Source organism: Oculina patagonica, chromosome 14, assembly GCF_052425735.1.
Source record: "Oculina patagonica isolate OP01 chromosome 14, crgOcupat, whole genome shotgun sequence".
Classification (NCBI taxonomy): domain Eukaryota; kingdom Metazoa; phylum Cnidaria; class Anthozoa; order Scleractinia; family Oculinidae; genus Oculina; species Oculina patagonica.
The window spans coordinates 19,990,012-20,012,794 of record NC_135771.1 but is presented as its reverse complement, the minus strand read 5'-3'; the positions used below and the strand labels follow the sequence as shown (position 1 = coordinate 20,012,794).

General features: G+C 37.8%; 2 protein-coding genes and 1 long non-coding RNA gene across 6 annotated transcripts in view; 1 reads left to right on the top strand and 2 right to left on the bottom strand.

The window, feature by feature from the left end:
* LOC144638872 (uncharacterized) overlaps nucleotides 1-22,783 on the bottom strand; it is a 77,149-nt gene that overhangs the window by 5,812 nt on the left and 48,554 nt on the right. The window contains exons 1-4 of one of the 2 annotated variants that reach the window (XR_013568018.1): nucleotides 12,853-13,078; nucleotides 11,020-11,128; nucleotides 6,657-6,767; nucleotides 4,041-4,148 (exon numbers count right to left, since the gene is read on the bottom strand). The exons of the other annotated variant lie outside the window; for it this stretch is intronic. The gene's annotated coding sequence lies outside the window, so the exon portion shown is untranslated. Of the gene's footprint in view, nucleotides 1-4,040; nucleotides 4,149-6,656; nucleotides 6,768-11,019; nucleotides 11,129-12,852; nucleotides 13,079-22,783 lie in introns of those variants that run through there. 2 annotated transcript variants of the gene reach the window in all.
* LOC144638891 (uncharacterized) overlaps nucleotides 1-22,783 on the top strand; it is a 91,807-nt gene that overhangs the window by 36,345 nt on the left and 32,679 nt on the right. The window lies entirely within an intron of this gene.
* On the bottom strand, nucleotides 13,930-21,581 carry LOC144638814 (tetratricopeptide repeat protein 28-like). 3 transcript variants are annotated; one of them, XM_078498086.1, is made up of 5 exons: nucleotides 21,443-21,581; nucleotides 20,279-20,344; nucleotides 18,804-18,950; nucleotides 15,276-18,054; nucleotides 13,930-14,736 (listed from the first exon to the last, which is right to left on the bottom strand). In XM_078498086.1, the coding sequence occupies exons 4-5, from the start codon at nucleotides 18,041-18,043 to the stop codon at nucleotides 14,733-14,735; spliced, it is 2,772 nt and encodes a 923-aa protein (XP_078354212.1). In that variant the 5' UTR covers nucleotides 18,044-18,054; nucleotides 18,804-18,950; nucleotides 20,279-20,344; nucleotides 21,443-21,581; the 3' UTR covers nucleotides 13,930-14,732. The 3 variants fall into 3 exon arrangements, with proteins under 3 accessions (XP_078354212.1, XP_078354210.1, XP_078354211.1); XM_078498084.1 differs by lacking the exon at nucleotides 13,930-14,736 and adding an exon at nucleotides 15,023-15,054; XM_078498085.1 differs by lacking the exons at nucleotides 13,930-14,736; nucleotides 20,279-20,344 and adding an exon at nucleotides 15,023-15,054 and having other exon boundaries at nucleotides 18,804-18,869.

Here is a 22,783-nt window from a genome sequence, read left to right as displayed (position 1 = left end):
TGGCAGTAGAACTGTTGGCGTGCAAGATCAGACAAGATAAAGGAATACAAGGTATAAAAGTTTTTGGTAAGGAGCTAAAATTAAGCCAGTTTGCTGATGACACCACCCTCCTTAACAGTAATTGTAATTCGGTAAAACAAGCAATCGCTGTGCTAGATAATTTTGGCGATATCTCCGGCTTGAAACTGAACCCGTCGAAAACCAAAGCTTTGTGGCTGGGATCATGGAGACATAGAAAAGACAAACCCTTTGGATTTCAATGGCCTGAAAAACCAATCCGTGTGTTGGGTACTTTTATTTCTTACAACGAGAAAGAAAATGAAAAATCCAATTTTACGTTAAAACTGCAAAAATTGAAGACCATCTTTGACATTTGGAACTGCCGGAATCTTACACTATTTGGGAGATGTCTTATAACGAAAAGCCTTGGCATCTCGCAACTGGTACATACAATTTCTAGCCTTGATGTCCCTCGAGAATACCTTGGGGCGGTAAATTCAACCATTTTTAAATTCATTTGGAAAAATAAAAAGGACAAACTTAAGCGTAAATTGATGATCTTAGATTATGACCAAGGTGGTCTGAGGGCTCCTAGTATAGATGTCTTAGCAAAATCATTAAAGCTAGCTTGGATTTCCAGACTTCTAGACGATGATCCAACCCGCAGGGAATCTTGGAAGTCAATTCCTAGTTACTTTTTGGAAAAATGCGGCGGCTTAAATTTTATATTACGATGCAACTACAACAAACACTTCCTAAAGCAGATCGATCTGCCCCAGTTCTACAAATTAATTCTCTTGTATTTTCTGGAAATCAAGGAATCCTTTCCAAACCAGTCCGGTCAGGAATTAATTCTATTCAATAACAAAGATATTCTAATCAACAGTCGCACTATTTTTTATAGGGACTGGTTTAATCGAGGCATTTATCTCGTGCGAGACCTTCTAAAATCAGATGGAAAATTCCTTTCTTACACAGAATTTGTTCAGAAATATGATCTTAGATGCAACTTTCTCATTTATTTTCAAGTAGTTTCTGCAATTCCCAGGCATCTTGTAGAACGTGCGATGTCATACCCCGTAGACAGAGCAGGTTTGTTGTCTAGCACTATGTTTCACCTCTCCCCAGAGACCTCCATCAACTTAACCAAAATGAAAAACAAAGATTACTATCGGCTCCTCGTAAATAAAGAACAAATTGAACCGAAGGCTACCTCCAAATGGGAAAGAGACTTGCAAATTGGTCAAGCATCTCTACAACCTTTTTTTAGTCGCGTAAGAAACGTATGTAGAGATAATAAGCTTAGGGAATTTTATTTCAAACTCTTACACAGAATAGTAGTCACCAAAAAGGAATTATTTCTCTTTGGTGTGGCAGAGGACGCAAAGTGTCCATACTGTGATTTGAATGACTCCATAATTCACACTTTCTACAACTGTAATTGGAGCCAATTATTCTTCGCAGAGGTTATAAAATGGTTTAATAAAGAAAATGCCACCTCTCTTACCCTCTCTCCAACTGAATTAATTTTTGGTAAGGACAAGGATAACATAAACAAAGAAATAGATATCATTAGAAAGTTAAACTTCACCTTTTTATATGCAAAATATTATGTATACAATCAGAAATTATTGAATGGAAAGCTGTCATTAAATGAATTCTTAGCCAATGTAAAATTTAAATACATCTTCGAAAAATTTAATTGTAGTTAAAGCGAATTATTTGAAATAAGAGTGTACTGTAGGATGAGTAATAGCGTGTATTAATATTGATGATGTATTTATGTATTGTAATTTCCAATTTAAGATCTAGTGTGCTAATAACTATATTATACTTGTAAGTTTTCTTTCTTTTTTTCATTTATTGTACTTATTTATTTTTACGTTATTCTGTGTGTATTTTTTTTTCTATTGAAATGAATAAAAAAAAAAAAAATAAAAAATAAAAAATAAAAAAAAAAAGTCGTTGATTATGCTTACAGAATAGCTCTTTTTCTTCAGATGTCTTTCGAAGCTAGCCACTAAACTTCGAAGAGAAGTCGGCTCGTATTTATTTCCATCTTTGGTGCGGACGGCAATGATGAATTGGCTGATGTATTCATTCAGCTCAACAGCCGGAATATCTTCTATTTTTCTGTCTTCGTTCTTCGTTATCAAAAATCTTTCAAGCAATTTTACATCTCGTTCAGTTTTTTGAGCGGTGTTTTTGTTTTCCTGTTCTAAAATGAATTCTTCAACTGAAGAAACAGAAGCAAACCTTCCCTCGGTCATTTTTCAAAGCGCGGGTTTTCTTGTCGGCAATGGCTGTGGGATGACGTTTCCTTCAATACATTCATTCATCACCAGTGAAAATTCGTCGTTCGCGTTGCTAATTCGACGAACGATATTTTTTCACAGTGAAATTTTGTCGTTCGTGCTCCTGATTGGCTAAGCTCTGAATCAGTACGATTTTTACTCCCTACGATTTTCATGAGTAAATCTCAGTACCTATGAAATAAAAGTGCTTGCAGCTGTTCCGGTGCGTAATGTAAGTGCGTATGACGGCTGTCTCCCTAAGCCGCGAAGCAGTTTTACTTTGCTGACAAACATCCACCGAACAAAATCTATAACCACGTAGTCGATTCTTGTCTCCGTACTTGTTAGTTTCATTTCCAGACTGGTTGGTTTTCCTGTTCAATTGTTTTGTTATTAAATAAAGAGTTGGGTAAAGTGAAATCTTGAAATATCATCTGTATTTGTGATTAGCCCTTCATGTCTTGATATGTCAGAAGGTTATTTGACCTTTTCTGAGGACGTAATTTCGTCAACAAGAATGCCAGTTATAAAGCAAATATGACTAACATAGATAAAAAATCACAAAAAAAGGTACAAGAAAGCAAGGAATGTGTCTTGTGTGCAGTATGATATTTGATGAGTAATCGATGGGTCATCGATGAGTAATCAATTACATCAATGAGTGCGTATGATTAGTTATGCCTGGATATAAAGATAGTGATATCTCAGCCAATTTGTATCGGCACTCTCTGATTTTTTGCAGTAACACTTTGCTAGTTGTGATTCACAATATGAACTTAACAATTTGGTTGCCATGGCAACAAACTAGGTTCCAGATCCCTCAATGCTATTAAGGCTTTTCTGGCCAATTCTGGCATTTCTTTTCGATAGTTGCCGATGATACTTCCCATGCATGCTCTGGCAAGCATATGAATGGATTAAGCAGGCGTCTTGGCTGGGTTTCAGTTTTCCGAACTGAAAAATTCTAAAACATTAAAAGCAAATTGGTGGGGACTGAAAATGAGATAGTTGCCATGGTAACATAATTTTATTAAGTGTGTAAGTGTATCACCTGCAGAACTATTAGTCTGCCAAGTTGAATTGGTCTCTGCAGAAAAATGACTGAGAAAACTCAATTTTTGTACTTGCAATAAAATTGGGTTGAGTAGATGATGTTATCACTCCTCTAATTTGCATATTTTATGATTTTTTAAGCTTAAATATCTCTGGAACTAAAAAAGATATTGGAAAACGGAAAACGCCATTTTGAATCTTTCGTTAAATACTCTATGAAATACCTAGTAAAATAATATTTCAGGAGGTGAAAATTTGATCATAGTTTTAATAGAACTACTGAAAAGTGTAGATGATATTTTTTGTTGCTGTACATAATTAAGTCTGAAAACTCTTGAATGACTGAAAGAGGACTGGTCTAGGAAATTGTGGAAACATGCAGTTATAATAATCTAGTAATGGTCACCCTTTCATGGAAAAGATTGCATGTTTGAAAACAAATTGCCATCTCAGTAACCAGTATGAAGTGTTCATATAGCAAAATTTCTATCACGGTAATGGAGACCTTGGCCGTAAAAACCGAGATCTCAGCAACCAGGCTAGCATGCCTGCTCGTCGAAATTTTTACAAACGATATAGTGGTAAGGCGCGATCTAAGAAACCAGGCCAGCTCTGTTTACCAGGCTCATATGAAGAAGCATTTAGTATGTATTTACCACATTAATAATGGGACCATCAAAAAAATACACTCACCATGTCTATCTGAAGTCTGGTTTTAATCCTTCATGTGGTTTTGTCTGTCTTGGTCTGTCCCCTTTCTAATGTTCTGCTCTTGTCAGGAATAATCACGGTATTAGGTTCCTAAAAATAAAGGACACAGTGTTAAGTCTAAGTCTAAGTTTTAACCACCTGGCTTTGTTACACATGAACATTGCAGTTAAAAATCATTTTCAGGGTTAAGGGATTTCAAATTACATGTACACCGAAACAAGTCGAGCCAGTCTTGATTAAAAATTCCTGTAGCCTTTTTCATGAAACATGTTTACTAATTTAATTGTTCCCTGTAGTCAATGCAGTTCTGTACACAGTGCTAAAAATTAACTTCAGTGCTTGGTCGCCATAAAGGCCAGCATCCCCAAATTCTTAGAAGAGAAAAAAAGTGACTTTGTTTTTATGTAAGTGTCTCCTCTTGAAATTAATTTATAGGGTATGAGAATTTTACGGACTGCCTTGAAATTTGGTCTGAAGATTCCCAAGACATTTAGCAAAAATAAAATTATAACCGTGTGATGGATTTCTATTTTTTGAAATAGATCTCACGCCATGGCTCTTCTCGTTACACGTACATGGGTAAATTTTTTAAACCAAAATTGACAGATAAATTGCGAAGCAACCAATTGGAATATTGCTTAAGCCTCTAGACTGCAAAACAGTCGTTTTTTTCTCTTCAAAGACCGAGTGGAATCGCAAAAGATGCAACTGTTTGCAGTCTATAAAGCCTTACACGGTTTTGAAGATTAACTCCTTGTGACTAATATTATGCAGAAGTCCGAATTCGATACCTGATAAATTCACTAGAAGCGACACCAGTCATTTTGGGTTTCTGGGCCGTTCTTTCCGTGCAGTTAAATAGAATTGGAGCGAAATAATTTTTATCAGATAGTACAGTGTATTAGCTTTATATTGATATATAGTTTACGGTGGCTGAGTGTAAAGGAGCGCGCTTACAATTTTTTGGCTAAGGACACCCATGAAGGTATATGGTAACCTTTTAAAAAACACTGTCCTTTAAATTAAGCTTTAAGTGTAAATAACTCAAAAATGAGACCAGTGACCCTCATTTTTTCGACTCTTTTGCTTGTTTACAAGCGAAAGTAGGAGAATAGCAGTTATGTGGTGCAAAATTTGGAACCACATTCTTGTTTACTCTCAAGGGACTTTTTTAATTTCTCAAGGGACTGTTTTAATTTCTCAAGGGATTACTTTCCGCTGTGGGTGATCACTTGCGATCTCGTGGAAAAAACGTGACTTGTCACATTTACAAACGTTATATAACAATTTTAAAAGTGACATGTCAGCTTTCTTATCTCAACGCACGTGTCTGAAAGGCGATCTATAAAAAGCGTCGCACAAACAATGGATTGCGTAACTAACGCTAAAACACGAATAAATAATCACTAGCACTTACATCGTTTAAAAATTACAAACGTCAAAAATAAACCATACCAAAAAACTCGCTCTTTTCAAAGATATTATTGAAGTTAAAACAAATGCAAGAGATGGGGGCTTCTTTTAGCTTAGGAGCGGTTAAAAATTAGGCCAAATTTGGCCGCTACAAGCGCCATTCTATTTCCTCATCAGCCTAGGTCGTTAGGGACGTGACCTCGTGTTGACAGCAATGTTGCATGAATCGGCTTTACAACATGCGATCGTATCTACGCAGTTTGAGTGGAATTTCAGTCAAAGACAGCAAAATTCTTTCGTATTTCATATTCAAATATAATTCGAAAGCATTCACTGTATATATGGCTTTTGTTTTTAAACAAAAGCCATATAAATTTGTTTACGCCGCAATTATATGCGCAATGTTTTCTCCGACAGTAGTCGGAAATATCCATATTTTTTTCGTGCTTTTTCGTGTAGCAATCGTAACGATACGGCCTTGAACACATTGAACAGCGGTCTACCTATAACAATTCAAATATGGCGTCGCAAAAACAAAGCGTCAAACGCATATTTTGCTGTTTCATTTGCTAATTTCGCTGCCGTAATCGACTGCCTCGAAAGGTCCTTGCAATTTTAAAGTATAGAATTGTCAGTTCTCGGTGAAATTTGCACTGTTTTTTTGTGTAATGTTGAGGAATATGTGTATAAATACCCGGCGCGGACAAGCCATTTTTGACAAAATCACATGGCTGCATTTTCTCCGCGAAGATAGGAAATTGTTAAACTAAACTACAAAGCAACTGTAATGATAAGTTCGAAGAACAATGCACAGGATAAACCTCCGACTCATACTTCATGCAAAAAAGTCGGTATCTCGAAGAGACTTTGATTTATTACTGAATAATGATCAGCATGTCAAGATAAAACTTTTTGGAAAGTTAAAAAATTTCTCTGGAGCGGTTTCAGAGCCACCATAAATGTTCGAAAATTGAAAATTGGGCAGTTGTTTGATACCATTTTTGTAGAAGTAACTGATAATTATTTGTGGCACCGACCCATCAAAGTATGAGAGCTGGAAAGTGGAAATTGTTGTGAGCCTCCTTAAGCTTTGTTATGCTTCTTGTTAATGTTATTCTTTTGTATCATATTACTATGTCTACATGAATGTATCTAAAGCAACACGATAATAAATTAAATACTTACCACTTTCATCAAATGCGTAGCCTTAATCCTCCATCTGGTTTGGTGCATGTTGTTGGTCTCTTGTCTTCCAGTGTATATTTATATGTCCTCTTCTTGTCAGGAATGCAGGTCCTTGAAGATAAAAATAATGCATAGTCTAATTAGTACAGGTGTATGTTCAATACTTTGACCGTAATAAGTATTAATTTTGTTATTTGTAAGCTGCCTGTGGGAGCAGTATAGTGCGGCAGCTCTGATAACTTTGTAATTTTACTGGTCCTCTAGTGTAGCAGTTGCTGTTGTTTTGGGGCTAGGGACATTGTTCCTGTTGTTTGTTTTATTGTTCTCTTTTCTCCTGTAGTGTAGGAGCTCTTGTAAGCTTGTAATTCTACTGGTCCTCTAGTGTAGCAGTTGCTGTTGTTTTGGGGGCTAGCTAGGGGCATTGTTTCTGTTGTTTGTTTTATTGTTCTCTTGTAGTGTAGTGAGTCATACATGTGAGACCCTGTGAGAGCTGCTACCCAACCCTCCCTCCACCCAGCTGTATGAATCAAGACTGGTTGGACAGTGTAGGAAAGTGGGTGCAGGTAGGTACAAATTATAATAGGCCTTATGCACGATAACGTCATAAGCTCAAAATTCACCACCAATTAGCCTTGTTTACGCAAATTATTCGCAACCTTTCGCCACGTTTATGCAGTTTTCATGAGGGTATTCTTTTCATCTTTGCTGCTTTGGGAATTTTTTCATGATAATATTTACAAGTTTGAACTTTGAAAGCGGGGCTTGGTGGTGAAACTAACCGGGTTCAATGACGTAAACATGCATATTTCAAAGGGCCTTTAATTAAAATATTTCGAGCAGATGCAATTTATGGCTGTATTATTTCAATTTATTAATCGCTACATGAAAATGACAAGAAAACGTCATTTTTTAAGTCTCTTTCAGGTATATGAAAGGGGTACCTTTTTTCAGTAAAACGTATATGAAAGGGGTACAATTTCTGTCAAAATGGTACAGTATTGTGAAAAAGTAATGCAAACGAAATGCGCGAATTTCGTTCTTTGTTCTCCCGAACTTTCGCGCGAAAGTTCGCGAAAAAATTCGTTGCGAACTTCGCGACATTTCACGACATTTCGCGCGAACTTTCGCTGGAACAAAGAACGATATTTTCTAGAACTTTCGCTGCCTCACCGATAATTCGCGAAATTTCGCTAGGTGAGACAATAAATTTCGCTAGACTTTCAACAATAGTTCGCTTTTCTACGTGCAGACTCCGCTACGGGATCGTTCGGTCGGATGGTCATGTAACATACACGAAAGATATCTTTGTTGTGCTCGCAAATGCATGCCGAATTTAAGTAAAAATGGTACGTATTGATCATTAAGCGAATAAAGCACGCAACTAACATAATAAAGGGTACTCACGTGGCATTTGCGAAAGGTTTTTACGCAATTTCGCTGGCTTGGCTCGATTTGACATACAGTGCTGTCGATGTATACATATTTCATCTATAAGCCGAGCGATCATCGATAAAGAAAATTAACAAGCATTTGTTATTAATTCTTGTTCATTACCTTTTATTTAAATGGCGGCTCCTAAAAAGCCATTTGGTTTAGTGAAGAAAAGTTAAGAATGAAGTTTTCATTCGTCTTTCCTTCGCTATTTACTGGTAGGCTGGAACTGCGGTCATCCATCGGCTCGCTCTGGAATATTATTTTGTCGGCGTGCGTGATCGTCTTTTGAGCGGTCGAGATCATTCAAAATCTTGCATGTATTGAACAATTTCCTCGCAATCTCTTCCACAAGTAAATTTCTGCCTGAGACTGTTTCTTTTCCTTCAGCTTTTTAAAAGTTTTATGCAGAATCACCGCTAACGTGACACTTCAAGAGAAGAAAGAAAGAATCGATTGTTTTGACTTGCTTTGGCGACGTCAGAAACTGACCAATCAGAAGCGGCTGTTCTCACGCGCTTGGCAAACATTGTAACACGATCTATCAGAAAGCGGCTGGCCACTGGCTAGATGTAATATTTTTGTTCAAAACTACAAACTTTTAATACCACGACTTCTTTGCTAAAAGAAACCACTTCGAAAGTTTGATTGAATTCAGAATACTCGACAAATACCGACAACAGCATGGCGTTTCGTGTTGATAACATCTAAAGTTCATCCGCTTTATCTGCTCACTGGCGACTTGTGAAATATTTTGCAACGAACTGAACAGTATTCATCCCGTATTCTCTGGCAATTTTGCAGTTGTTTTGAACGGTCTCTACCTCAGCAACAACTTTCATCGGAAGATTTAGTTGTTTGAAAACTAGTAGCTTTTGGTATGATGATCGATAACCACTAATTCTTCAGAAGAATGCGTGATTGTTTGAGATGGGATTCTAAACTCAGGTGAATTTTTTGTCACGCGTATGTACAGATCTAAATAAATTCACCATTTATTAGTAATTTCTTTTTTGTTGTTTTTTCGATTGCATACATGTAGTTGTGATTTAACAAATATGTTGATTTGCTGCACGTGGATTGTTTTGTAGTTTGAAGGAAAAACTGGGTCTCGGCTTATAGCCGAGTGTTTTGGGTTTATTTTTTGTCAGACTCGAACTGGTTTTGAAAACCGAAAGTTTAGGGTCTCGGCTTAATATAGCCAGGGTCGGCTTATAGCCGAATAAATACGGTAGTAGCAATAAACACAATTTCGCGCGGGGACAAGCACTACAGTGGGAAACATTGTGTGTTTTTACACGACATTCATATCGTTCTCGGTAGTTTTTCTCGCGAATGTGAACTTTTCGTCATGAAACTTCAATGTTTTTGTCATTTGGGAAGAAGTTTATATTTACGTTTTCTTCGTGCACTAACGAGGTAAGTTTAAAGAACAATTTTACGATGCAATTAAGAATTTATATCTGTAAACACGCTTTCTCTGTGTTTCAGGCCGGCACAAGAGAACGATTGAGAGGGAAGATTCACATTTACATCATAGCGAACTTTGCTCAAAAAGACTCGAAACTTCGCGGGAAAGTTCACGAATTATCGCACGAAAGTTCGCGACAAATTACCGCACACAGCGGAAAACTGCGCGAAAGTTCACGCAAATCGAAACAATAGACGTCGCGAAAATTCGGCGAAATGTCGCGAATTGTCGAAGAGATTTCGTTTCAAGCGAAATTTCCTCGAAAAGCCACGAAAAGCGCGAATTTCGTCGAAATTCGTTTGCATTACTTTTTCACAATACTGTATATAAAAGGGTAAGGGGTATGAGCTCGAGGCGAGGCCTCCCCGTACAAAACTTTTTTGGGTACCCCCCGGGTCACTTGAAGCATGTCTTTCCGCTGTGTTCAAGAAAGCACAAGATAAACGCAATTACTCACAAGGCAAATGGCCGACCGCTTCGCTTTTTTATTGACCTTCACAGCAAATACATTTGCTGGATTATCAAACTCTTATTCTACATGAAGTTTTTACCCTGTTGCGGGTAGCAGTTTCCAAGAATCTTGAAAACGTGGTTTCTTTCGAAGAAAGTGCCGCGATGTTTTTTTTTTAATGCCCAGACTCCTCTCTACGTTTCAAAGCTTGGCTACTAAGCATTCATCATTCACGTACGATTTGGACGAATTACAAGTGTTTCAAGAGTGTTTAGAAGAGATAATCTCGAAAAAATGATATCAAGAGAGCATTCAAGTTTAAGATATTGTGAACTTAAACTAAAAAGGAGGTATGACAAGTGAAATTTCGCTTTCGTAAGACTTAATTTATATTAAACATTGCAACAACCGCCATGTCAGTGTTTTGAAACCGTGTTAAAGGCCCTTAGCTTGTTTGTTTACCAATAGAACTTCACTTGAACTTCAAACTTTATTGTCTGTATTTTTCCCCCAAAATTTGAGCTTCCAAATTGGGGGTGCGGCTTATCTACGGGTGCGGCTTATACATGGAACTTTACGGTAACTAAAAGTAATTACAGACTACCTCTATTGAGGCCTTCCAAGGGGTAGTCATGTCACAATATCCCGTGTGTCTGAGAAGCGATGTCGCCCTATTGTAGATAGATACACTTGGGATAGATAACTTTATTTTAAATGATTGGATAGAACACAGTTGCTAGTTTACAGGTTCTCCATGAAATGCATTGTGTGGCTGTCACATTTTAGTGCTGTAATGATGTCGCTTTTCACTTTTAAAAATCAATGTTCCTGTGTCCCAGTATTCAGGACCTGTCGCTTGTCGCTTTAACCCCTTAGAAGGCCTCTCTATTGAACGACCCTAGCCAAAGAGGCTGTCTAGGGTCCAGTCTAGGGTTCTAGTTTACACAAGTAATTTTATGTGACAATTATTATCACACATGTAATAATGACAACACAAAAAATAAACTCACCATGTTCATGTGACAACGTCTGGTTTTAATCCTTCATGTGGTTCTGTCTGTCTTGGTCTGTTCTCTCTCTGATGATTGTCCTCATCTGGTCAGGAATATAATCTGACTCCTGAAGATCAAATTAAAAAAACAGTCACAAGTCTTATTAGGTCCATTTACAAAACAAAAAAATATTGGCATGGCTCAGGTAAAAATGGTGTACGCAACCCTCCAAGTTTATATTTTTCCTTAGTGGCCATTTGGCCACCAACTGCTCAAGTTTGGTCGCCAATGAAAAATTTTAGTCGCTAAATTAGGCTCACGCTTCCAATCCTTCTTTTCAATTTTAGTTGCCAGCCTGGCGACTTCGGTTCCAAGTTACATGTAGTCGCCAGCTCCAAACTTTTAGTCACCATGGCGACTAAAATGGTCTTAACTTGGAGGGTTGGTACGGGTACCAAAAAAATTGGTTCCACACGGGTAAATTTTATCATGTAGATGACTTTTCCCCACCAAAACAAACATTTTACCTGTGCTTGGACCTTGTCAAGAGTACAGTCCCATGCAGCATGGATAATTTTTATTTTTTTTTTACTTTAATGCTTCAGAAGACTTTCACTACAATACAATACATTCTTATAACCCTACATAATTTATATATTTACATTACACAGTACATTATATTATATTACACAAACATATTACATTACTTACGTTATACGTTACAAAAGTAATTACAGTACACGTTAAACACCTACCGGTAATCTCCAAAAAACTTAATAATCTTAAACATTATATTAAAGAGAGTTGATAATTGGCTTCCACTTTTCAATGTGAGTTTTTAGTTTGTTATTTTTTAGGGCAATGAATCGCTCAATTGATTCAATGTATTTTATTTTTATGATAACATGAGGCAAAAGGGGTAGAATATTCTTGAGCCGGTTAGAGTAAATGACCTGTTTACCAATAATAATATGATTTAGAAGGGTCCAATTGAGATTCTTTTGAGCTAGGCTGAAAATGATATCGTAATCATTTAAAAAATCAATATTTATGTCTATGGATTTTAGCCAAAGAACAATGGACTTCCAAAAGGCTATGCTATGTTTGCAATAACAAAAAAGATGCTTGAGAGATTCCTCAGACGTGTGACAGAGAGTACAAAGAGGAGAGCTGACTATTTTCATTTTGTATAGATATTTGTTGGTGCACAGTATCTGATTGAGCATGGATAAAATTGGTATGGTAAATAACAAAGATCGTAAAATTTAAGCTCGGTAATAATTAATGAAGATGAAGTGTTCAGCATGACACAAGCATGGGACAAAGAATAATTCTGAGTCCCCGATGGGAATCGAACCCATGGCCTCCCAGATACCGGTCGGGCGTTCTAAACAACTGAGCTTCAAGAGACTCGTTGTGAGCTGGGCCATTTACTAGGTTGATAAGTGACATGTGCCCTGCATACTGCAGTGATCAGCAGTATGCAGCAGCATCCTAGCAGTATGCAGGACGTGTGTCACTTATCAACCTAGTAAAAGGGGGGGGGGCTTATAAGCGAGAGAGCTTATAACCGGAATTTAACGGTATGTGTTTTAATTCATTTGAATTTGGAACACACTTCATTGTTAAGTAGTTTTGACCTTTGCTTAAGAGTTTTGCAAAAAGGTGTCAGACTTGTCGCGTTTTTATACGAGCACGTGTTGAATTAACCAGAAGCTTACAGATATTTAGTGTCATATTTATTCAAGCTTACAGTTAGTTCTTTTTTGTACCTAAGCATAAATTAAGTTCCCGAGAATCATTTCTTTAGTGCACTTAAACTATCTAAAGTAATAAACGCTGTTAACTCACCAAAAAAAAGCTTAAAGGTTGACGCCGTGAGCTTCATGCTATGACACCAAGCAGACGTCGTCTGGACACCAAGTAAAGCTTCCAAAACAGAGCGCCTTGCAAGCCGTTTTCTCCAAACTAAACGTCCCAGGCGTTTAAAACTCACCAATTAAAGGACTATTTAAGACATGAAACCTGTATTCCACAATTGATAAATCACTGATAAATGGTCGGCCATCTTTCTTTCCTGCTTGCCTCGGCGCCAGTGTTGCACGCGGACATCGGTCGGTTTGGGGGGTGGGGGGAGAGGGGGGAGGGGAATGCATATTGTTCGGGGTGGAGGCGGGTTGAAACTGTTTGACTATCTACGAATTTTTTTTTTTTTTTTTTACATTTGTTTATTCATGGAGCGATTGCTCGGCGTTTCTTACTTTTCCTCCCAATTAACTTGGCGCTAAATTTAGCTCGCTACTCATGGCTTCATAATTTGAGCTAAAATGGGGACTTCTCAAATACTTATTTGCGCTGAAAGGGGTGCAACTGACAGAGTCTGATTCGGCTAATATCGACATTTGAATTATGCCAATTAGAGAACAATAGGGGACTTCCACGAAAACTGACCTTATTGGAGGTAGAATCTATCGTTTAAATACTGAAATATTCGGATGCAAATAATAGCCGATCTAGAATAGGTGTGAACTTGACACTTTTACTCAATTAACAGAAGCTAACAGGCGTTCACACTCTCTCTAATACATACACATTTTACGGCAAATCCCCCTTTTATAATTTAGAAGAGTTATTTAGGCTTGAGTGAAAACTAAGCTGGCCAATCTTGTAGGTGTAGAAATGGTGTGACTTTGACGGTTGCGCACAAGAAGGGTTGTGACTACATGTGCAAGTGTCAAAGTCACACCTCTTTTAGATCGGCTAATATTTGCTACCCAACTTAAAAGAGAAAAGCTAACTAGTTATTCGAGAACACTTCTATTTCTTGTTATATTTGTGATATTTATTTTAAACTTTTTAAAAGTAGTCAATTGCTTTAATACACACATGAACAAAAATAATAATAATTAAGATTTATATAACGCGAACTTCTATATAAATATTCAGTTGCGCTTTACAATGAGTTACACCGAATAAGAATTGAAATAAAAACTAACTTAAGAAAACTATTTACACTCTTTAAAAACTATGTACACTATGCTATTTAAAAACTAATCGGATTAAAACTGAATGAAGAACGATTTAAAAGCTAAATTAAAAAAATGAGTTTTAACGGCAGTTTTGAAATCGTCAAGTGTCTTTGTATTGCGAATAACAGCTGGCAGTTTATTCCATTCCATTGATGCAGCTGACTGGTATGCACGATCGCCGAGCGTAGATCGGTACTTAGTACTAGGTGCTACAAGTAACGGAGCCTTATTTGATGTTAGGAGTTAGCTACATGTAGTTATATATATTGCTAGTTTAATTATGTTAACATTGTATTACAGTTTAGGAAGGTCAAGTCTCTCCGTTTGTTAGTGTACACACGCTTTCTCTCATGTGTCGCATGCTTTAATCAACGTTAGTAGTCTCAATTTTGAGCTAAACCTTAACTGAGTAAACTGCATCGAGAAGTCTTAAGAAAAACAGTTTTTCTCAGAAACATCTCGTCATGCGCACAGCTATACTAGAGCAGATGTGCATTCATGATGGGTGCTTAAGAGATACTTTTTAACAATTATCCAGCGAAATCGTACGCAACATCGCCTGATACTTATATCATTTTTGCTTAATTCACTGAGGCAAACGAGCAAACTTAATCGTCAAGTTATAATTATTGTGTTTACAACAAACAGTTGAGTCAAATCGGTTTCGTGTTTAGGTCTTCACTTGATGCAGCACTGATCAAATTACCTAAAAGAGAAAACAAAATACAAATCAATAATAAATAAATAAATTCGAAATCGCGAAATCTCGCATTCTCGAACCGGTTTTCGGTTCTCAACTTAATTAAACTCAACTCAACTTTATTTGTCCTAAAGGCTCGAGAAATCGTAGCCTGCGTAGCTGGCGGTTTTGTAGGTGTTAACGGGCGCGCGAGCAAGCGGCGAAGTCGCAAGAGGCCCCTTGCGGTTACACCGCTTGCTCGCGCGCACATTAACCCCAACAAAACAGCCAGCTACGCAGGCTAGATAAATTAGGATTCTACTGTATCTCAACCACTAAGGAGACCTTTACACGGAAAGCAAAAAAGGATTTAAGACCCATCAATTAAAGTGCTGAATAGAAATTTTATCTCTCATGAAAAAAGTGGAACCTGTGTAAATAACTTAATAAATCTGTTGTTAAATTAAGACTTTCAAGCTCTACTATATAAGTAGCAACTCTAAACAAGAAATAAAAGGTTGTTACTTGTCAGAAAAAAAATTGTTCTTTTCTTTTTTGAAACTTACTTTGTTTTTCCAAAATCAAAGGTAACGTTATCACCCATCAGCATAAAAGGTGCCCACTGTCTCACTTCAGAATAGCCGTTACATCTCATCCACTTCATGGCCTCGTGAAGAGATTCACTGGCGCTATCCCCACCAACAAGGTGCTCGTAGAAACGATTCATGAACTGCTCTGTTGCACTGTCTTCTAGAGCCCACAGTGCCACTAACACTGAACGCGCACCAGATCCTAAGAATGCTCGAGCGATTCCAACAGCTCCCTCGGCTCTAATCTGTCCACGTCCACTGTGACAACAGCTTAGTACTACCAGTTTAGCACGCAGTTGAACTTTTGAAATATCAGACATTGTCAATAAGTAGTCTTCTTCTCGTGGGATCCTGTTAAGAGTACGAAGAGGGGAAAGGGCAATCTCTCCTCTTTCTGCATCACCGTGTGCAGCAAAATGTATCAGACTCACTGAATTTATCACTTGAAGTACTGCTTGCTTAGTTGCCTGCTTTCCTAGCAACGGCTTGACACCAAGCTTTTCTCCTATCATGTTCGCTTCGCTTTCTGCACAAGGCAGTCGTGAAATGAATTTAAGACGTCCCTTGTAGCGCACCTTACCAACATCAGGATTTCCCACTATCAGAGCACCAGTCTTACTGTGATAGTCTGCTGGGCTGTCCTGAATGAGCTTGAGAGTCGTCAATGAAGGAACGACGCGGATCCTGAAATTCTCTGATAAGTAATTTCCACATTCATCAGGTAACGCGGCAAATGGAATGTTGTATAAAGAGCGTTCAGGAACAATGATGATTTCAGGACCATCTATTAAGTCCGCCGCAGGAGCGATGATCAATTTATGACACAGAGAAAGATTTCGTTTGAGGGTATCCTGGTTATCTTTTACATCATTTCCAATTCGCGACGCTTTACGGATATCTTCCTCACAAGGTTTCCGTTGAAAATCGTTCAAAGATCGGTCTTCGCATTGTTCGTCTGGTAAAATAACTAAACTTCTGAAGCGTTCGTTAGAAAAAAACTCGTCCAAATTTTCGATCAATCCCTCTTGAGCAATGATTTCTTTTCCATCCACTTTTCGAAAACGCCCGTCTGTTTGTCCTTTCAAAGGAATCCATAAATATACATCGCCGTGAGAAAAATAAAAAATGTATAGGCAAGTAGACCTTAGTTCTTTGTCCATGACGTTTTCAATGCCAACACATGATTGAGGATTTGCTGAGATTGGATTCTCCATGGAGTACTGAGCTGACATTAAATCTGCCAGAGCTCTGGCCCGACGAAGCTCTGATACGTACAGAGCTTTGTTAGGATTTCCAGCGGAACAGAAGTATTTAGTGAGTACCGTGTAGGCATAAGCTTTTTCGTGAGAAAAAGATATCTTAAATTGATCGTTGTCTCCTAGAAAACCTCGCAAATCCTCGCATTTCTGAATACTTGGACGGAGATACAATAGAGCTTCCTCAATCTTTCCTGCTCGAAGCATTATCCATCCAAGGTCGCCAAGCAATTTAGATTGTTTGCTAATGTCTCCAATTTCTTCGCTTATTGCAAGCGCTCTCTTATAATATTCTTCCGCGTCGCCATATTCACCAAGAAGTTTAAAAACATTCCCAAGATAACTATAGTTTGTAGCTTCTTCGTGTTTGCTGCCAGTCTTTTTACTGATCGTAATTGCTTTCTCTAGATATTCTCTAGATTTCTCATAGTCACCAATTGATTGAAACAGACTTCCAAGGTCTGTGTATACACTGGCTTCTTCGTTTTTGTTACCAACTGTTTTACTGAGGGCAAGTGCTTTCTGAAGATATTCGTTAGCCTCGGCATATTTACCAAGAAAGAGGAACAAAGCCCCGAGGTCTCGACAAACAGCTCCTTCCAATTTTTGGCTATCAATTTCTCTGCTGATAGCAAATGCTTTCTCGTAATATTCTTTAGCTTTGACATACTCACCAACACATTGAAACACGTCTCCAAGGTTTCTGTAACATCTGGATTCCCTTTCTTTGTCGCCGATTTCTTGTTCGATCGCAAGTGCTTCCTCAAGATACTCTTTCGCCTTCTCGTATTGTCCAAGGAATTTTAGTACGGTTCCGAGGCTTACACAAGAGGAGGCCGTTCCATTTCTGTTACCAATTTCTTTACAGATCATAAGTGCTCTCTCGCGATATTCCTTCGCCTTCTCATATTCTCCAACTGACTGATACACCGCCCCAAGGTTTCCGTAACAGATAGCTTCTCCGATTTTGTCACCAATTTCCTTATTGATTGCAAGCGCTTTCATGTGATATTCCTTCGCCTTCTCATATTCTCCAATTGACAGATACACTGCCCCAAGGTTTTCGTAACAGAGAGCTTCTCCAATTTCGTCCCCAATTTCTGTACTGATTAGTAGTGCTTTCTCACTGTGTTCTTTTGCTTCTACGTACTTACTCTGATGAAAATACGATTCCGCTAGCATTCGGCTTACCGTACATTCTTCGACCCTGTCACCGCATTCTCGGAGAATGGGGAGAATGTTTGTAGCGTATTTTATTACATTTGTGTAATCATCGATGGACAAGTACGCCATTGACATTGCCCAATATATCGCCTTGTAAAGCAATTTAAATGTTTTCTCTTCTGTTATGAGTGGTGTGTTGTCGAGGATGAACAAACATTCTTTGCATAACTCGATGGCTTTTGGAACTCGACAGGTGTTGATAAGGAAATCGGCAACAATGAGGCCGATGGAGATGGTTTGTATAATTTCAACTATGTTTTCCATGTCGTGCAACTCTGTCAAAATAAGAAGGGAAGGAAATTCATTTAAGTTTAAATAGCCCGTTTATAACACAGAAAGAAAAATTGTCTTATTATACAACTGATATTTATTGCGTTTCTTACCATTGCTGGTAAAGCTAAGTGCACTGAATTTCAAAATAATCGTAAGGGCAGTTCGTATTCTATTTGGAACAGACAATCTAAAAGTTTGTTTGAATTCTCAAAACTACCCTTAACAAAACATTTACAGAACGACTGTCTACTGTGAATTAAATAGAGCATTTTTCAGTAATCGCTTTGTGAACAGGTTTTTAAACATTCCCTTGACAAAGGATTTATTGTACTATTTTTCATTCTCTCTTTTCAGAAAAGTCAAACTTAAGATAGACCTACTAAAGGCAAACATATTTTTTCTTCTTTAATTTACACCACTTTTATTTTCTAGCCGCTCATAAGTTTAGATTGAAATCTGGCCAGTTGTACTCTTGTGCAAGTATGTTTTCATATACGTGCAAAATTCCAGCCGTTTTTAAAGAAGCTACGTCACGGTCATTTTGTGGATTCTTGGCATAAACTGTTCTGACATTAGTGGTAGGCAACTAAACCCGTGATAAACATTATCTTTGAACATGTGAAGGAAGATATAACCTTAGCTTGAGGAGAGAAAACAAACCACAGCTATATAAATATCGATTTTTTTAAGACGCGCAGAAACAACTTGAACTGTTTAGCCTAGATGCAAATCAAATTAAGTTTGTACTCACCACTTCCCTTGTGCCGTGTGGAAAGAATACAAAAGTAACAGCGGCAGTTAACAACAGGAACTTTGTCTGCACCGGTTTATTTATGACATCTGGCTTGTCTAGAATGCTGCCATATTTTCACTTGCTAGATAATCCTTGATCTCATCACTACAGAGTAGTTGCGAAAAATATAATAAATGTTAAGGAACGCTACAAATTGCTTTCTATTTCATCATATCTGAAAAGCGTTTCAGCCTGAATTTTTTCTATCATACAAAACGAGTGGGTTGAAAAATTTGTAAGCCTGGGCCTATGGGCCTATAGGCTGGCTATGAACCTGTATTTGGTCTCCACTTTGGAGAAGAGACGATGATGGGCATATTGGCTTTTGTTGATTGGCAGATATGGTCTCGATGTCAAAAGTGATTGATGTCTACACAGCTATTAGAGTGAGTTTGTTAAAATTTTTGTCTTTCTAGCTCCGACCCTAAATACTGGGTATCGAGAGATTAGCTGCAAGAGATGACACATAAGCCGCAATTTTTTTTCTTGTTTTTGCCTTATGCTTGCGCTTGTGCTTGCGTCGCTAGTGAAAACCAGGCTTAAACCAACAGGTCCTTTCAGAGAAGTATTACGTTAATATAATATAGCATTATCTTTTCATCTTAAGAACTCTGGAATTTCACGGTGAAACAACACGAAAAAATTATTTTCCGGTTCTTCTACCTTCAAAACATAAAATCGTCAGAAAGTGAAATCAGGACTGTCACGTTCTCAGCCTCAATAATTGTTCGTCTTTAATCATAAAAAAGGAGTGCCATTTATATTGTCTTATTATTTAAGTAAAATTGTCTCGTTCAACAACAGCAACAAATAAAATAATATATGCTACCGCACGTTTAGTGAATGTTGCTATGAGGTAACCATATAAACTAGAATTGTGACCTTTATTCACTGTGAAATGTATATTGTGTGGACAATTACAACTGACAGCAAGATATTCGTTTGCTAACAGGAATCTTTAATCTCTTCAAAGTCACGATGCCGCATGTATTGGACACTTCTTACCTATCTTTCAATTTCGACTGGAATCTTTTTAACATACAACAGTATTGAGGAACGAAATCTGAATTGGTTTAAAATCTCTGTTACTCGTCAGAATTTTAGAACATATTTGGCTAAACTCAAGAGTTAATAAGAAAATTAGTCTTGTGCTCACTTTGCAAAATCACCGGCGGGGCAGATTACATTCATGCATCTCTTATTCAGAAAGTGAAATGTTTACCACTTTTTACAAAGAAAAATGTCATTTTATCGTGAAATTATTCCGGCTCAGTCTAACATCGTTATTGATAACCGATTAGATTTCTTATTCTTGTTTTTCTTTTGGGGTAAAGTCAATAATAACACACTCGATTGTAATGTGTTTCAGATTTATTCAAGAGTAGCTGTATGAACCCTTGCTTAGGTGCAAATCAATTTAAGTTTGTACTGACCACTTCCCTTGTGCCGTGAGGAAAGAATGCAAAAGTAACAGCGACAGTTAACAACAGGAACTTTGTCTGCAAGATAACCAAAAAAACCCGCACCGGTTTATTTATGACATCTTTGACCCACGCTTTATATCAGGGACGTATCGTAGCCAACTTTTTAAAAATTGTAGGCCTGGTCAATGGGCCCTGAAGGGTCGCTTTTCGAAGGGTTTGCGGCGGAAGAAGTTTTTTTGGTTCAAGACCCTCGAAAATGCTTTCTCCTTCACCTTCTGTGGATGTTGTGCGTACTTCATAGCACCGATATTGTAACATTTCATACGAAGGAATTGCGCCAGTTTTCACTCATTACAAAATAAACGCACGTGTCTGTTAACGATGCATGTCATTTTACGTTTGTCTATCACCTGGATTTCACAGCGGTCAAACGCAAAAGTTGACGTCACATCCGGTCTTCGCCGCCTCGAACTTTTAACTCAAAAGTGGGCAAGCTTTTGTAAGAAAATGTTAAGAAATAGTACGGTGAAAGAACAGTTCAAGCTGGGACACTCAGTGAAGATGAATTATCAAATTTCCAATCCATAACGGCGTATAAACCTTAACTTTCCAGGGACGGCGTTAACTTTTGGCTTTAAAGCGAAAGTTTTCGGAGAGGAAAATTTTGGCGGGAATTACACAGGAACTGCGCACGCGCGCTGCGTTTGACCGCTGTGTGCACCTGGATAGTCTTAAGGGTTCCCGAGTTTGCACTTGGGGTCAAGATGAGTCTTGATCCCATCCCGAAAGGGTAGTTGCGAAATATATAACGCTAAGGTACGTAACAAATTGCTTTCTATTTCATCTTGAAAGCGTTTCAGCCAAAATTATTTCTATCATACATCTTAAAAATACGAGTGGGTTGAAAAATTGGTAAGCCAGAACTACGGGTCTATAGGCTGGCTACGCCTCTGAAGTCAGGCAGGAAACTTAGAATGCTACAGTTTTAGATAATTCCTTTTATTATAACACTACTGCCTGTCTAAATTACACCAAACTATATGATATGGCGAGATATACTCTTGTGCGTTCCAATAGACAGAATAGATACACAAAGTGAACAGGAACGGTTACACCGATTCAATACTGAGAAAATTAATGACAAACTCTCGTGAAACACAACAAAACACCTACCTTTGCGAGGTCCTGCGAGATGCGTATTTCTAATAGTTACAAACGCTAGATCGGTTCCTGTCTTCTTATAAATGGAATAAACTTCGCCAATTAATTTGGATCAAAGCTTGGGTTAAATTTCCTGTACGCACCGCTCTAAGAGAAGTTCAAATCGAAATGATAAAATCCACGTTAGCCTGCGTCTTTTAAATTAAAATTGTGAACTTCCTTCAAAACTAACAATGACGCAAGTTGAATTATGAAATTTTCCAACAATGACATCACTTTTCAATTTCGACTAGAGTCGTTTCAATACACTGTGACAATAAAAGTATCAAATTTAAGAAAATTTAAGCTATGCTATTTAACTTCTTCAGCACAGCGACTACACACTAGCAGAAATTTCCACAAGTCCATAACTTAATCTCGTCACTGAGTTTGTGTCATTCAGGCGAGTTTGAGCAGTTTGACGTAGTGCTATTTTTGCATATTATATTATCTGTCATTGCTACACTTAGTCTCACATATCTCACTTTCCCCTGTGTTTCAGTTTTCTTCGCATTAATTCAAGTCACGACACAAAATCTTGTTTATGACACAATCTTTTATCAGTTTATGATAATCCTTCCCTTGCATTTTCAAGGTCCTTCACTGCGGAAGGAGGAAAAGAGAAAAGATGAAGCAACGTCATCTTTGTCCGTTTATTTTTTTGACCACGTGACTGACTCTTGTCACTTTTGGCAGAGGGGCGTAGCCAGCTTTTTGAATAGTTGTAGGCATGGTCAATCGTCCAGTAAGGGCCGCTTTCCGAGGAGACTTGGGGCGGTGGAGGTCCGCCGAGGAAGTTTTATTTTGGATCAAGACTCTCGAAAATGCTTTCTCCTTCACTTTCTGCTCTAGCTATGTGTATTTTACCATGGATAGTAAAAGGACATGATTTTACAGCACCGAAATTATAACATTTCATAGGAAGGAATTGCGCCAGTTTTTACTCATTCATTTTTGCATATTATATTATCTGTCATTGCTACACTTAGTCTTACATATCTCACTTTCCCCTGTGTTTCAGTTTTCTTCCCATTAATTCAAGTCACGACACAGAATCTTGTTTATGACACAATATTTTATCAGTTTATGATAATCTTTCCCTTGCGTTTGTAGATATCTGGGGACATGCTTTTTATACTTCTTTGAATCCCTTCCCCTAAATATTTTGATATCAATAAGCTAAAAAAATAGCAATCTTCAACAATAGCTGGACTTTAAGTTACAAAACAATTTGCAACCTTACTCCTCCCTCCTTACTTTAAGCCAGTGTGTCGCATTTGGATCCCGGGGGGAGAGGGGTGGTGGAAACGACAA